Raw genomic sequence first — 14,198 nt, 5'->3', positions numbered from 1 at the left:
ATTATTATTTATTTGTTACCATTGTATAAACCCATTTCTGCGTTCGAAATGAATACAAAATAAAATAAAAAAAAGAGTAACAAGCTTACGCCACAGACTGTGTTATTCCAAATGAATGATTTTTTTAAATTAAAAAAACATACATACTGATGGGTTTGAGTTATAGATATGTATTGTATAGGTATAAATTCTATACTGGCATCCTTGGACGAAGAAAGGGAAATAGTCTACAAAAATATTTTTACACCAACATGCGAGGATAACGTTTACGGTTTTACGACGATGAATCCTTGCCTGTTGTTCCATTCAATATATGTATGTTTGTATGCACGTACAAAAAGAAACAAAAACGTCTCTCTTTATTTTAAAACCAAAAGAACAGAGAATAGGAAGAAAAACATTTCTAGGGCTTTGGTGGGGTCTTTGGGAGATTGATGCTATTGAAAAACTGTCTAGCTACAGACACGACTCGGTCAAAGCCTTTGCACGAGATAACAGTAGCTGGCTGGTATGTGGGCCTGGACACAAACAAATCAACATAACACACTGTATTCAAGTACTTTACTGTACTCACATAACATTATTCACTTGTACAAATGGGCAACAGGAAAAAAATTAATCAATTTTATTCAATTTCACTTTGATTGACGGCGAGAGCCCTATGGAATATTTAAAACTAGGACAAAACAACAAGTGTTTCCCAAGAGCTACGCTGGACCGATCCGATGTACAATATAGGTACTGGTGAATTTGATTAAATTCTTGCGCCACTCCAAATTAATTCAATGGCCATCAGGGGCCGGAAGCGTTTTTGTAAAACTTCAACTGGTGTATTGAATATATTTCCACCGAAAAATCCATAGACCGAGCGAATTAAAATCAACCGATGACAATTTGTGTCCTTTTGTTGGAACTCGGAAGCACAATAACAACACACCAAAGTTAAAAATACCGACCGAATGCAAGCAATGTATCTAAATACATACTCGTAAGCTCTTAACTTTAATGCTCAACGAAGAAGGATTATATCAATATTCCCGATAGCAACGGTATATGCAGCCCAAAGGACTGGGATACTGAATGACGGTGTCAGTTTTTTTTTTTTTGTTATTTTATTCTTATCCCTGTTTTGACGACCGAAACAGGAGCAACTTTAACAACGGCACAGTGTCAACTGCTGGCTACAAGTTGAATTTATTTCCTATGTGCCAAAATCTATGTTCACCTGAGAGTTAAAAATGTTTGTGATGAATCTGCAGAATTTGTACGAATTTTGTTCTTGGGATAAGACATAAAATGTAGTGTGGATGTGAATGTGGATGCTGTATCATGGGAAAAAGCATGCGCCAGATTCACTCATTGAGAAACAAAAATGTTACGTATACGCCTCAGGATCGCATTTAGCACATTTTAAAATAATAAGTCGGGACTCACATTTTTTAAATTTTTTTTACATAAAACACGGTAGTCGAACCTTTTTTAGAAGAAACATTCAGGTATGATTACATTTTGTTAGTAAACACTTGAAGTCTCCGGCAGGATTTTTCAGTTCTAAGTTATACCGAATTAAGTTAACCTTACGATTTGATAAATGTGCAACTATATTTCAAAAAGATGTTTTCATAAAACTAAATAACAAATCAGATCAAAATTATAAATGATGTAAAGTAAACGCGTATTTAAATTTTGCCACACGATACAAAAAATGGGATAAAGTCTTTTGAATTATAGAGAGACAGGATAAAGGAAATTCTTTTAAATTGTTCCGTATTTGCATTTGTGTTTCTGTTAGTTATAAAATTGATAAGATGTAAGTGGCAGTTGTTTAAGTGAGCCGAGAAACTCGGAATTCGGGCAAGAGGAATCAGAGGACTACCCATTTTTGGGCACGCCTTAAAAATATTTATGCTGAAATTGTGTTGAAACGTTAATTTTATTAAAAAAATAATACATTTTTTGCTAGTTTCCATTTTAATAAATTCGAAAAAATACTCGTATATATGCCAAAACCCAGAAAGTTGGAGTTTAAAAGAAAAGTTTGATATTTTTTCCTAGGAAAATAAAACATAATTCAATATTTAATAATAATTTACATGAGTCTATTATTATCATCATTTTTAGTCTGCTTACTGGTATATTGGAGCTGATGCTAGCTCGTAAAACCACTGCGTAAGCTTTTAGATCTATCTTATTCTTCTGGGCTCGTTCCGAGTAGTTGGAGAACTGCATTTGTTCAGCCAATCCCAAAAAAAAGGCGAATCTTCTTCTCCCACAAATTATCGACCAATAGCACTAACGTCCCTTCTTTCCAAAGTCATGGAAACGCTTATTAAATATCTTAAGCAACGGAAGCTCCTTTGTGACCGTCAATACAGGTCCACTGGTGATCATGGTTCATCTCACCGAACAGTGGAACAAATCTTTACATCGTTTTGATAAAGTTTGGCATCTTGCTCTTTTATCTAAAATGAGTGTTTTTGGTATTGACGAATTTCTTCTTTGTTGGATTAGAAATTTTCTTTTAAACCGTGTGTCGTGTATCGTTAAAGCGATATATACCCTCTTTTCCACTATTCATGAGTTGCACTTGCATCAACGAAACTGAAAATCTCGACATCCTCGGAATGTGCCTTAACAACCACCTTTTGTTTAGTGATCACATACGCGATGTCGCCAAAAATGCCGCAAGATGTCTAAGTTTTTTTGAGAAGATGCGAGAAATTTATCTCCCCGTCTGATTTGGCTACAATCTACAAAACCTATATAATGTACGTCCGATACTTGAATATAACTCTCATCTTTAGGCTGGTGCTCCAGTAACTTATTTAAGCCTCTTGGACAGTATTCAAAGAAGAGTTTTTAAAATGATTGGTGACATTAACATCATCAACTCGTTTACGTCACTTAAACATCAACGAAAAGTTTCTTGTCTCACCCTTTTTTACCGTTATTGTAATGGACTATGCTCTAGTGAAATAGCTAGTTGCATTCCTACCATCAAAAAATTTAACCGTAAGACCCGCGCTTTAAGGAATGCCCATTAATTAATTAGTTTTCATATTAAATTCATAGATATGAAGCGTACCTTAAGTATTTTTACGTTTGCTGTTTTGGACATTTATATTATTTCATTTTTAAATCTTAATTTTACAGTATCCAAATCAATTTCACTTCTTCAATTTTTAGATGGAATTGAAGACGACTTTCAGGTATTTAAAGGCAACTTTAATTCATGTTTTGATATAATACTGCTTTGTCAAAATATAACATCAAATTGACAATTTCTCATTTAAGGTTTCTTCCAAAGAAACTGAATATTTCCTCATTAATTCAAAAAATACTTATTAAAATAATTTAAAGCATTACTAAAGTTTTTCAAAATTTTAAATTTTTTTGATTATTGCATTTAAGATTAATTGAAATATTAAAGTTGTTTTTGACAGACAAACCGTTTTCGGATATCGTTAAATTACTAAACAATATCTAGACGAATTTTTTGCTTCAACCACTAAACTGTACGAGCCTTATGGCTAGTAAGAACCCTTAAAAGAAGCAAAACAATACTTTTTTAAAGAATTAAGCTGTCTCGAATACGAATCTCACCTTAAATTGTAACTAAATATAACCTAAGATTTTTAAAATATGAACCTTGAAAAATGCTAAGATCAGACAAAAATGATTTCTTTAAGGCTTAATTGAACCTCAAAATATTCCTTGAAAATAGATTGTATGATGATTTTGCAAAGAAGAAATCCTTTTCCTAGGTTAGGTAAGGTTGTATCTTACTTAGATTCTAAGAATTCTCATTAGTTTTTACAAAACTTACCTTTAAGCCGTTTTTCCCTTATCTGTTGAAAACTATTTTAGCAAAAATTTTTGTAAGACAGCTTAAATCTAAGAACTTAATAAGATTTTTCAAAAATTTTGTAAAATAAAATAAACATTTCAACTGAATATTAAAGAAATGATTTAAGGATTTGGAAACCTCTCAAAACCTACTTCATGAATTAAGACAGCCTCAAATACATTTTTTTCCAAATTTAAAAAAGTAATAATCTCAAAACCCCTGCCGAAACGTTGGGAAAGTTAATGTAACTTAATTGGTTCATTGCAAAAATTACAGTGACTGAAAAAGCCGACGGAAAACTATACTTCCACTAATCACAATTATTACACAAATTGGTCAACAAATAAACTCAATTAATCTCAAAAACTTGAAGTTGAAAAGGAATTTTGAAGTCGGATTTAAATAAAGGCTATCAAAACCCATTGAAAAACAGTAAATCCATTGCCAAGCACAAAACCTTGCTCTAAATTGCAAATAAAAAGGGCATACCTCAAAATGTACTCATAATATGTGAATTTTTTTGTTCAGTGTATTTTGTACTTACTTTATTTTGAATACCACGGACGAATTCAACCACTTGGTTGAAAAACATAATAATCTGTAGATTTTGGACGTTTTTTTAAATTAAAAAAGTTTTTTTTTTTAAATTTTATGGATCGTCTGACAAATTAAAAAAATATAAATCATTTTCTGCATCTCAAGTAAATAATTTATTGTTATTAATGATAATAAACAAAAAGAGCTAGCTAAGAAAAACAATTTCATTTATCATGAATCCTTTTTTCAATACAATATAATACTTTCCTTATTCGTTTTCAGACTCCTTCTTCTTTGGATGTGGAACTACAATGATAAAATATGATAAGCTCCTTAAATTCCAACCTAAGCAGCACTGTACAATGGGAAATAAAAAATCGTGTGGAAAACCCAATGCGGTCTTGTATCGTTAAAGCGAGATATACCCCTAATGCGTAAATGAAACTGAACATCTCGACATTTTCGATTTGTGTCTCATTGACTTTGTGAAACGATCACAAACGCGATGTCGCGCTAAAATGTAAAGGTGGGATGCATTTGATTGATGTCAAAAGAGTTTTTAGACAAGGCGGATACACACCTATTTTGGAAAAAATTGTACAGAACTCATTCATCATCATTAGAGGCGCAATCTTTCAAAGGTCTGTCCTATTAAGCGAAAACGCCTATGATATTGACATAGTTTGAAGATCAAAGCGTGTCAGTGGTCCGTTTTAAAGAGTTGCGACTTATGCAGACAAGACGGGTTTAGTATTCAATAAGGGCAAGACCAAGCTTATGCTGTCATAAAGAAAAGACATTAAACGACTATGCACGTTTTGGACACCATGGGCAGCTATAACTTTGAGGTATTTAAGGACTATTTCAACCTAAGCACCGCTACGAAGAATAACTCGCTACTCTTTAGATTTAGAAGGCAATTGAGTAACAAGTCCACTCTCGAGCTACCAAATTCTCCCTCTATAAGACACTAAATATCCCAGTTATCATTTATGGTGCTGATGCTTGGACCTTGTCAGGGCAAAATAAATTCTGATGAAAAAAACCTTATCTGATATTTGGACACAGTCCGTACCGTAAGATGGGATAGTAGTTTAATATTCTGGGGCCTGGGGACATACGGGGACATTACAAACAATTAGAAAGCTGATACACTTATCCAATACCATATTTACCCATTTTAACACGTATGCCAAGATTTGATAAGATAATCAAAATCTGGTGGATAAAATAACCCCGAATCACATTTGGTTGCATTTACCATTGAAAAAATTTGATGCTGTGAATTTAGTACTCAGCAAACGCTTCGAAAGCTAATATCCTTCCCATTAAGAAATTATGTGAAGCAAAAGATTGCTTAAACATCTGATGGTCTCAACAATAAAACCCAAATATAGCTTAAAAAATTCTTAATGTATTGTAAATGCATTTTATATAAATCCACTATAAGCTCAGACTATTTCAATATTTATATATACTTCAGACATCACTTCCACAGTAGTTTCAATGGCTTATTGCCAACTTCAGCTATCAGGTTTTCAGATTCTTTTGATACCAGGTCATGTATACTATTAGCATCCTGCTGGGCACTCACTTCCGTCCAGTAACTTTTTTCTGCTTCATAGATTTGGTTAAATACGTTCGATACACTTTTCTGGAATTCCTTCTTTTCGTATCTGAAACGAGGATGGTATTTAAATAAACCGAAGGATGATAGGCAAAATAGGCGCCCAAAGGGGAATATAGTGTTTAATTTTTAAAGTTTCCTTTTTCTTTAGGACTGCAAATGTTTTTGAAAAAGAAGTGCAGTTTCACTTTATAAGTTTAAACATTTGACATTTTTTCCCTTTTGGGAAAATGTCTCCGGCGCCTATATCTAGAAGTTACTGATACCTACCTTTCCTCCCCAAAATTGCTCCTACTAGTTAAAGCGTCAATATCAGCTTTCAAATAGAAAACTATATCCGGTTGAATAAGTCCTTTTTCTGGAGCTTGACACCAATCGAAGCTTAGACCTTAAAAGTACAGACATTACATATTAATTCCTACAAAATTCAAGTTAAAAATTACCCTTGGCAGTGCTATAGGCAACTCCGGAGTATGAATACCTATCAACGACCAAAGTGGTTCCAGAGTTAAGAAGTTGTTTCATTTCGTTTTGAATTTCCCAACGGTTGATGGCAAACAGCAGGTGAATACTCTCATCGGGCATTTCTTGTTTGTTTGTTAAATAATCATTGATCAACTTGCCACTGACTGACTGTCTGTCAGGGAATGCCATACGTTTAACGGGAACATTCTGCGATTTTAAGTATGTTTCTAAAAATATAAAAACAAGAACATATTAGTAATAAATTTAATTATATAACAATAATTCGTATTTTATTGAAGATCAAAATTATAACATTGGTACTTGTCAGAGATTTGGATTCTAAACCCTGTTTTTGCTTTTGTTTTCAAAGTTTCAGTCTCTGCTGATATACATAGCTTGTAATTTAAAAATTATAAACAACACAAAAGAGAACATACTATTACATAGAATAGAAACTTTTTGATAAGGCAGAAATTAAACTAATGGACAGGTTCAGGCGACATAAGGGACTTGAAAGTAAGGCAAGTTTATAGTATCTAATTAGTCAGATGCCACAAAATATCCTTCCAATTAAAGCAACTTTAATCGAAAATTGAAGGAAATTTGGTCAAGAAAAATCTCCCTATGTTTTGTTTTTGCATTCAACTGAAATCTGAACTTTATTACTCTATGATTTATTTATTTTCTGCATACCTTCATTTGATGATTTCTATAAAAGGGTTCCTTGTCGATTTAGAAAAGAAATATGTAACATTACAAACTACAAATCGTAATGGACATGTAGCTTGCCGGAGGAGTGTTTCGTAGACAATAATTTTGTTGGTCCTTTTTGTGCTATAAACTTTTAGTAGAGGTTTTCGAAGTAAAGTTCTGAATTTGAAATTCATGACACTTGAAAAATTAGCTTGTTGCTTTAGTCAAAATTTACGTTCAAAGAATGAAGTTGTCTGCAAATGAAGTCCTATATGTTGCCTAACCCTGCCTACTGACAGCTGCTCGAAATCTTGGCAGAAATTCTGAATCAAATTTGTGCAACGAAGTCCTTGGTCAACATTGGGATATAATGAAAACTTATTATCAAAGTGGCGCCACAAGACCAAAAATAATACATTTTTGAAAAATGTATTTTTTTGTTTCATTATCATTTTATATTTGGACCAAATGATTAACCCACTGTTTATGTTCTACGGAAGTTTGTGCAAAAAGTTTGAGATTGGTATAGGATAGTCCACAAAAATCATGGTCCTCATCGCCGTTGTGACGTACAGTACGCACAGCAGATAATGAGGCTGCTTTTGCCGAGGATGTTATCGATATCAACAGTTCAACATTTCACGCAGTAGACTGAGGAGAACCCTGCATAAATATCAAGGGTTATACTTTTATAAATATTCGAATATTGGGTCAAAAAATCGTCTTTCTGCTAAGCAACAGTTAAGTTTATGAACATAATTCCTGCATCTTATTATTGTCGTTATTGTCGAGAAGCTAATGAATTTTTAGTGATAGTTTTCTGAAAAAAGTCTTACAACTACGATTCGGCCTTTTGTCCATCAATATCCCAAACTATGTAAGAGCCATTTTTTTGTAAAAACATTACTTAGGTTAAAGTTGGTCAGTGAGTATCATATGCATTTGTAGGGCCCATACAATTTATATAAAAAAATATTGTTATTAAAGACTGAATAGGTTTCTTTTAATCGATTTGATGGACACCATCTTTTTCAATTTCAACATCCCATTTTCTTTTCAAATATGCTCAAAACCTAATAAGAAGTAAAATACATATTTATACAAATCCTCAAATGTCAGCTGAATTTTTAAGAACTTATTAAATAAATTGTGAAATAGTTTTAAGATTATTTTGCCGGTATTTAGAACCACCGCTTAAAATTTTTATTTTTATAGAGTCTGCATTTACCAAGCATGGAACTTTGAGTTGATTTCCCAGATCGGTCGCACCCTTCAAAAACTATGAGAGCACCACGTTTTGTTGAACCATTTGATAGCGACATATTGATATTATAAATTATTCTACTTTTTATTAAATACTTTCTAAGAACTTCCCGCGAAAACATAAGTTTTTACAATAATAAACAACTCAATTGTCATTTTCATTTTGTTGTTGTTTTGTGACATTTCCAAGTGAAAATCAAAATCTTTGCAACTTGACGGCACTGCCAGCTGCAACAGAAACTAATCCTATTTTGTCGGAGTCAAAAAGAACATACATTAGGGGGAGTGCACATTCTAAAATGCCATTGACAAAAGTGGTTTGATTGACTGGATTTTGAAAATGAGAGACTTTATTAAATAAGTTTGATGGCTATTAAATATTATAATATTTTGCTGATTTGACAAGCATATTTTAAAAAAATTAGGAAAACTTAACTTCAAAAGAGGATTGTAAGAAGTAAAGCGATGTTATAGGGATAGTTTTAAAATTTCTTCATCTTTTAAATTGCGCATGATATTCTCGGTTTAATATTCTACCAGTCAAGGTTCAAATGAAAAGTGATGTTTGACATAATATTTGGCAAATGTAGACGATAATAGTGTTAATCTTTTAATTATTCATCAAACTATTTTCGTCAAAGAATTTGAGGATGTAAGCCCCTTTATTGTAAAAAATGTTGTATTTCAGCATATTTACCATTTCGACTTCCTTCAGGTGCCAGTTAAAGCTATCATCACCCAGGTTCAGGTAACATATCGTATACAATCGACTGCTTTCCTTAAACGAAAGTTTATAAATTAACTTCACTAAGAATTAACTTCGTTTTCGAAACATTCATGGTATTGGAAAACCTTCGAGTGTACCTTAATTACAAAAAAAAAAATGTTATTTTTATAAAACTATTTGGTTTTATAAGCCAAAAATTCATTATGATTTGTATTTTGTATGAAAGTGAAAAAGCACTCATTAAGTTCCAATTTGATAAGTAAACTTTTAATACAAAGCTTAAAATTACTTGATTGCAATTTAGATTTGTCCTTACATTCCAGTAAACTTAAAAAAAAAAGTTGTCTCGATTGGAATGCAAAATTTTTTGTCAGCTGACCAATCACTATAACTATAATAACTTTCAACTCTCTTAAGTCATCTGAACTGGGGAATTAGTTTTCATCATGAACACAATTAATTGGAGTTTTAAATGTTGTATTTCAGCATATTTACCATTTCGACTTCCTTCAGGTGCCAGTTAAAGCTATCATCACCCAGGTTCAGGGAACATATCGTATACAATCGACTGCTTTCTTTAAACGAAAAATTATAAATTAACTTCACTGAGAATTAACTTCGTTTTCGAAACATTCATGGTATAGGAAAACCTTCGAGTGTACCTTAATTACAAAAAAAAAAAGATTGTTATTTTTATAAACTATTTGGTTTTATAAGCCAAAAATTCATTATTATTTGTATTTTGTATGAAAGTGAAAAAGCACTCATTAAATTCCAATTTGAAAAGTAAACTTTTAATACAAAGCTTAAAATTACTTGATTGCAATTTAGATTTGTCCTTACATTCCAGTCAACTTTAAAAAAAAATTGTCTTGATTGGAATGCAAAATATTTTGTCAGCTGATCACTATAACTATAATAACTTTCAACTCTCTTAAGTCATCTGAACTGGGGATTTAGTTTTCATCATGAACACAATTAATTGGAGTTTTCTCGACAGGTTGGTTATATGACAATAGTTTTGAAAATGAGAGAAATCTGTTATTAGAATTGTATATACACAAAGAACGTATCATCTTTTTGGTGACATATTTAAATCATCTCAGAGTTATCAGTAACAATGTTTTGCGATGAACAACTTTCTGGCACTCCAAACAATCCACAGTAACCTTAAGTTGCTGGAAACTTTGTTGTATAATGAGTGCCCTCCATTTTAATGATCCGGTTATTGTTTTCATCATTGCACAAAATTTCTCTTCAGATACAAAACCTGTTAACCAATTTATATTTGTTATGTTTGGTATCAATTTAAATAAATACCCGTAAATTGTTGAATACAAAAATACTTTATTTAGTTTATGGCTTTTGTTTCAATCACTTTAATTTTTCCAAATATTTGCCATTTCTGTTTTCTGACATAAATGTGTCATTTGTCAGAAAAATGGAATTTAAATGATTGGTTTTAGTCATAGATTTGGACTGCTAGTCAATTCTCATCTCATATAAAATCTTTTCCTTTTGTAGGTTTGGTAAACCAAAATATAACTAATTCTATTGTTTCTTTGGCTGAATTATCTATTTTGTTTCCAAAAACCTAAAGCAGGATATACACGACTGAGCCAGATGGCTTAAGTCCATTTGAACCCGGTCCAATTGAACACGGTCCAAAATTGCCCGGTATACACAGCCATTTCGACAGACTAACATATAAATCAGGCAGAACTATTTGGCTCTTTGATTCCGCAGGACACAGCACAGAACCTTGATTTTTGATTTGCTAAAAATCCAAATGGATCAACAAAACCAAACCGAGTTATCTCAGTGTCCTTACCCCCTTCCGATTTTTGAATCGGCTCCGGTCCATTTGTCTTTTTAGCTCTTTCGTTTATGGCTAGCTTTAAGCAGTATTCACATGAGCGTGACCAACGAACGACGAATGAATTACAAAATGTGAGTTTACATTCGTTTGAAGACATATTTTCACACAAATTCTTAACAAAACGATTGCGATATAGTTTCTATTTGATTTATGATGCATACTTTTACTTTTCCATATCATATATTAATAATTTTAAGAAAACAAATTTATTCGTCGACAAAAAAATGTTAGTTATTACAAACTGTCAAACTTTATTCGCGTTCCACATTATCCACCCTCGCAACGAATAAAATCGCACGTAACCTAAAAAATCATTCATTCACGAAAAATTAAAAACTCTCATGTGAAAGAAATTTCGACGAATATTCTTTCATTCGTTGGTCGTGCTTATGTGGATAGTGCTTTAGGGAATAGATAACATCAACTCGAAGTTGTCACTAGAAATCCAAATCTAGTATTTCAATGGTTTTAGTGCCCATAACAAATAATAACTATAATTGGTTTCTAACCTGAACTGTCGCATACAACATTTTTCGTTTAATTGTCACAGTTTCTAAACAATTAAAAAATTATTTTGTGATGACGCTAGGACTGATATAAATTGTTTGCTTGGCATGATTGGACGATAAAATAGTGAAAACTAATTTGACAAAAAACAATTTCCTTTGTATATAAACTGAATAGTATTATCATGGAACAGAAAATTTTGGTACGAAAGGCGGACCATGAGGGCGCTGTGTATACGGAAATTTGGTGTGGAATCTAAGAGCGACTGGAAGTATAAAAATATTGAAATAAATAAATAAAATAAATTACTCAAATGTAAACAAAAATCAGTCGTTGCCAACGTTACCTGAGATTTTTTTTATTCTTACTTATCAATGTATAGAAGGTATGCATATACAATACATTTAGTTGTATGTGTTTTAAGTTTGTTAGCAGAAAATTGTATTCATTTGATTTTAGATTTTCTATTTTTGTGAAATCTGAAAATTTAAAAGCAACGTTTTCAAATTTAAGTTTTAATAGAATGCTACGTTGCCATATTTTGAATTTTTCCATAGCAATACGTTCGATGTAGGTATTTTTAAAATTTTTTTTTTATTGTAATGTGGGTAGTGGGTGAGTTGAGTAGGTATGTAGAAAAGTAAGTATTAAGGAGGTTGGTGTGTATTAAGCTGAATTGTAAGGACTAAAGTCGTTTCGTAATTGAAGTCAAGTCATGACTCAAGCTAGAATTAAACAATGAACTTAAAGGGCCAACGCATTGACTCTATGACGTCATAAAAACATATAAATATTTTGTGTCAACGTTCAAAGCTTCAATGCTTAAGATGTTGACTATCACACGATTAGACAAAATAATTTTTATTTAAGCCAACGTTATTTTTATTTTTTTTCATATTAGGGTGTGAAAGAATGTTAAAATTGGTACAGTGTAAGCATATTACATAATTATTTTGTGATTTTTAATTATTGTAGATCTACAAATGAAGCCTATTTGACGTCAAAGAGTCAACGCATTGACCGATTACGTTGAACTTCTAATAGTAGCTTCAGACTTTTTTCTAAATAACTGTGTTAGAATTGGAAAAAAGAGAATTTATGCATGTTTTCCCAATTTTAAAACATATTTTCTATATTTATCGTTTTGGAGTTAAAATAGGTACATAAATAAGTACGACAGTTTTTGTTTAGGTTGACAGGTTGTTGCGTAGACAAAAATGTAGGGAAGTTTCTAGGGAATAATTTTGTTAAATTAATGTATTAAACCAAAATGGTAACAAAACCTACTATTCTTCTCACCCTCATTTTGGTTGTTTTAAAAAACAGACAAATGGCTAAAGATTACTACACTATCTTCTTCTTGCTTATTCCGTTCTTAGGAAAAAGGTCAAATGGTTTTGGTTTGTCAGGTGTAATTAATTATTTAAGTAATCACGTTTTAAAAATGACATTCTAATTTTAAGGAATAAAGATAAAAAACCTTAACATTGAAGAAATACACATCAAATTTCAAATCAAAATTAAATACATTTTTTATTTTTTTATATTTTGTACAAAAACTGTCAATTAAATTTTTCTCATAATTTTACCAGATTTCAAAAACGTTATTTTTCGTTACATAAAATAGTTTTGGAGATAAAATCATTTTTTGTTCGTATAATTTTCTAGCCGAATAATATTTTGTTTTTCAGTTTTTTTATTTATAAAAAAAACGTTAATTGGAATTTTTCAAAAAATATATTAATATATATTTCTTTGGTATCGTTCGTGAGATATTTAGGGTTGAAGTCGATATCTCCACTGGTTCTTGAGCTATGGATGACGAAAAAAGTTCCCAAACTTACGGATGCACGAACGTATGTATATACGTACACACGCACGCACAGACAACTCTCTAAAAATCTTTTTTTTCGACTCTAGGGACCTTGAACGTCGAGAAATGTCAAAATTTTGAATTTGACAAACCGGACCCATTACAATAACTTCCTATGTTAAGTTAAAAATGTTCGCACTATTATAAGCTTGTTTTAAAAATATTTGTCTCATTTTAAAATGATTAGAAAAAAATAGGGAAAACCCTAATTTTTCTAATTGGCAACCACAAAAAGTTTATATTCTAATTTTTCTTCTATTTTTTGTCCTGTGTGTTTTTTTAAATGATTTCATTGCCAATCAACCAATCAAACAATAAAAATAACAAATTATACAAAATATAAATAATAAATTATAACAAAAATGTATTTTCATTGACTCCCTCGAACTTTCGCTGAATTTGTATACATTCTTCTCTATCTTCTGTTTTTTCTAATAATCTGGAAATTTATTATTTTATGTTGGAATTCTCGCTCGTTTTTACTCCCACCCCAATACATTCCACATGGAAAACATGTGGAACGAATTGTTTAGGAAGTCGTAAGAAGATGTCAGGTCGAGCGTTCCTTCTTCATGATAGTACTATTCAATTATATATACAAAGCAATTTCCAATTCGATTCAATTATTACTACAACTGGCACTGGGTTGATAAACATTGAATTGGAACACAAACATTGTGGTCTAAGCTACTCCTTAAGTCCTAAGAATTACAAAAACACAAAAAAGAATCTGTCGATCTACCTTATCGACTAACTCTGTCCCAAACACTACGCCAAATG

The 14,198-nt window shown here is 31.6% G+C and overlaps 2 protein-coding genes across 3 annotated transcripts in view; both read right to left on the bottom strand.

Annotated features, from left to right (window-relative positions):
- The window catches only part of LOC129951932 (uncharacterized), a 151,735-nt gene extending 150,597 nt beyond the window's left edge, over nucleotides 1–1,138 (bottom strand). For both annotated transcript variants that reach the window (XM_056064299.1, XM_056064300.1), the window contains exon 1: nucleotides 575–1,138. The gene's annotated coding sequence lies outside the window, so the exon portion shown is untranslated. The remainder of the gene's footprint in view (nucleotides 1–574) is intronic.
- A 4,698-nt stretch (nucleotides 1,139–5,836) lies between these two features.
- Nucleotides 5,837–8,601, bottom strand: LOC129951051 (thymidylate kinase). The gene is made up of 4 exons (XM_056063051.1): nucleotides 8,398–8,601; nucleotides 6,455–6,703; nucleotides 6,282–6,399; nucleotides 5,837–6,060 (listed from the first exon to the last, which is right to left on the bottom strand). Exons 1-4 carry the CDS (start codon nucleotides 8,552–8,554, stop codon nucleotides 5,871–5,873), a joined length of 714 nt encoding a protein of 237 aa, XP_055919026.1. The 5' UTR covers nucleotides 8,555–8,601; the 3' UTR covers nucleotides 5,837–5,870.
- Nucleotides 8,602–14,198: the final 5,597 nt, after the last annotated feature.

Source organism: Eupeodes corollae, chromosome 3, assembly GCF_945859685.1.
Source record: "Eupeodes corollae chromosome 3, idEupCoro1.1, whole genome shotgun sequence".
NCBI lineage: Eukaryota > Metazoa > Arthropoda > Insecta > Diptera > Syrphidae > Eupeodes > Eupeodes corollae.
This window is presented reverse-complemented; position numbering and strand designations above follow the sequence as displayed.

What these genes read in the sequence shown, in the direction of transcription:
- LOC129951051 (XM_056063051.1), bottom strand. Translation starts at nt 8,554, where the DNA reads ATGTTTTCGCGGGAAGTTCTTAGAAAGTATTTAATAAAAAGTAGAATA. An exon ending in TGCCTATAGCACTGCCAAGG is followed by an intron (nt 6,400 to 6,454) that starts GTAATTTTTAAC and finishes TGTACTTTTAAG; the next exon opens with GTCTAAGCTTCGATTGGTGT. An exon ending in AGCAATTTTGGGGAGGAAAG is followed by an intron (nt 6,061 to 6,281) that starts GTAGGTATCAGT and finishes TCCTCGTTTCAG; the next exon opens with ATACGAAAAGAAGGAATTCC.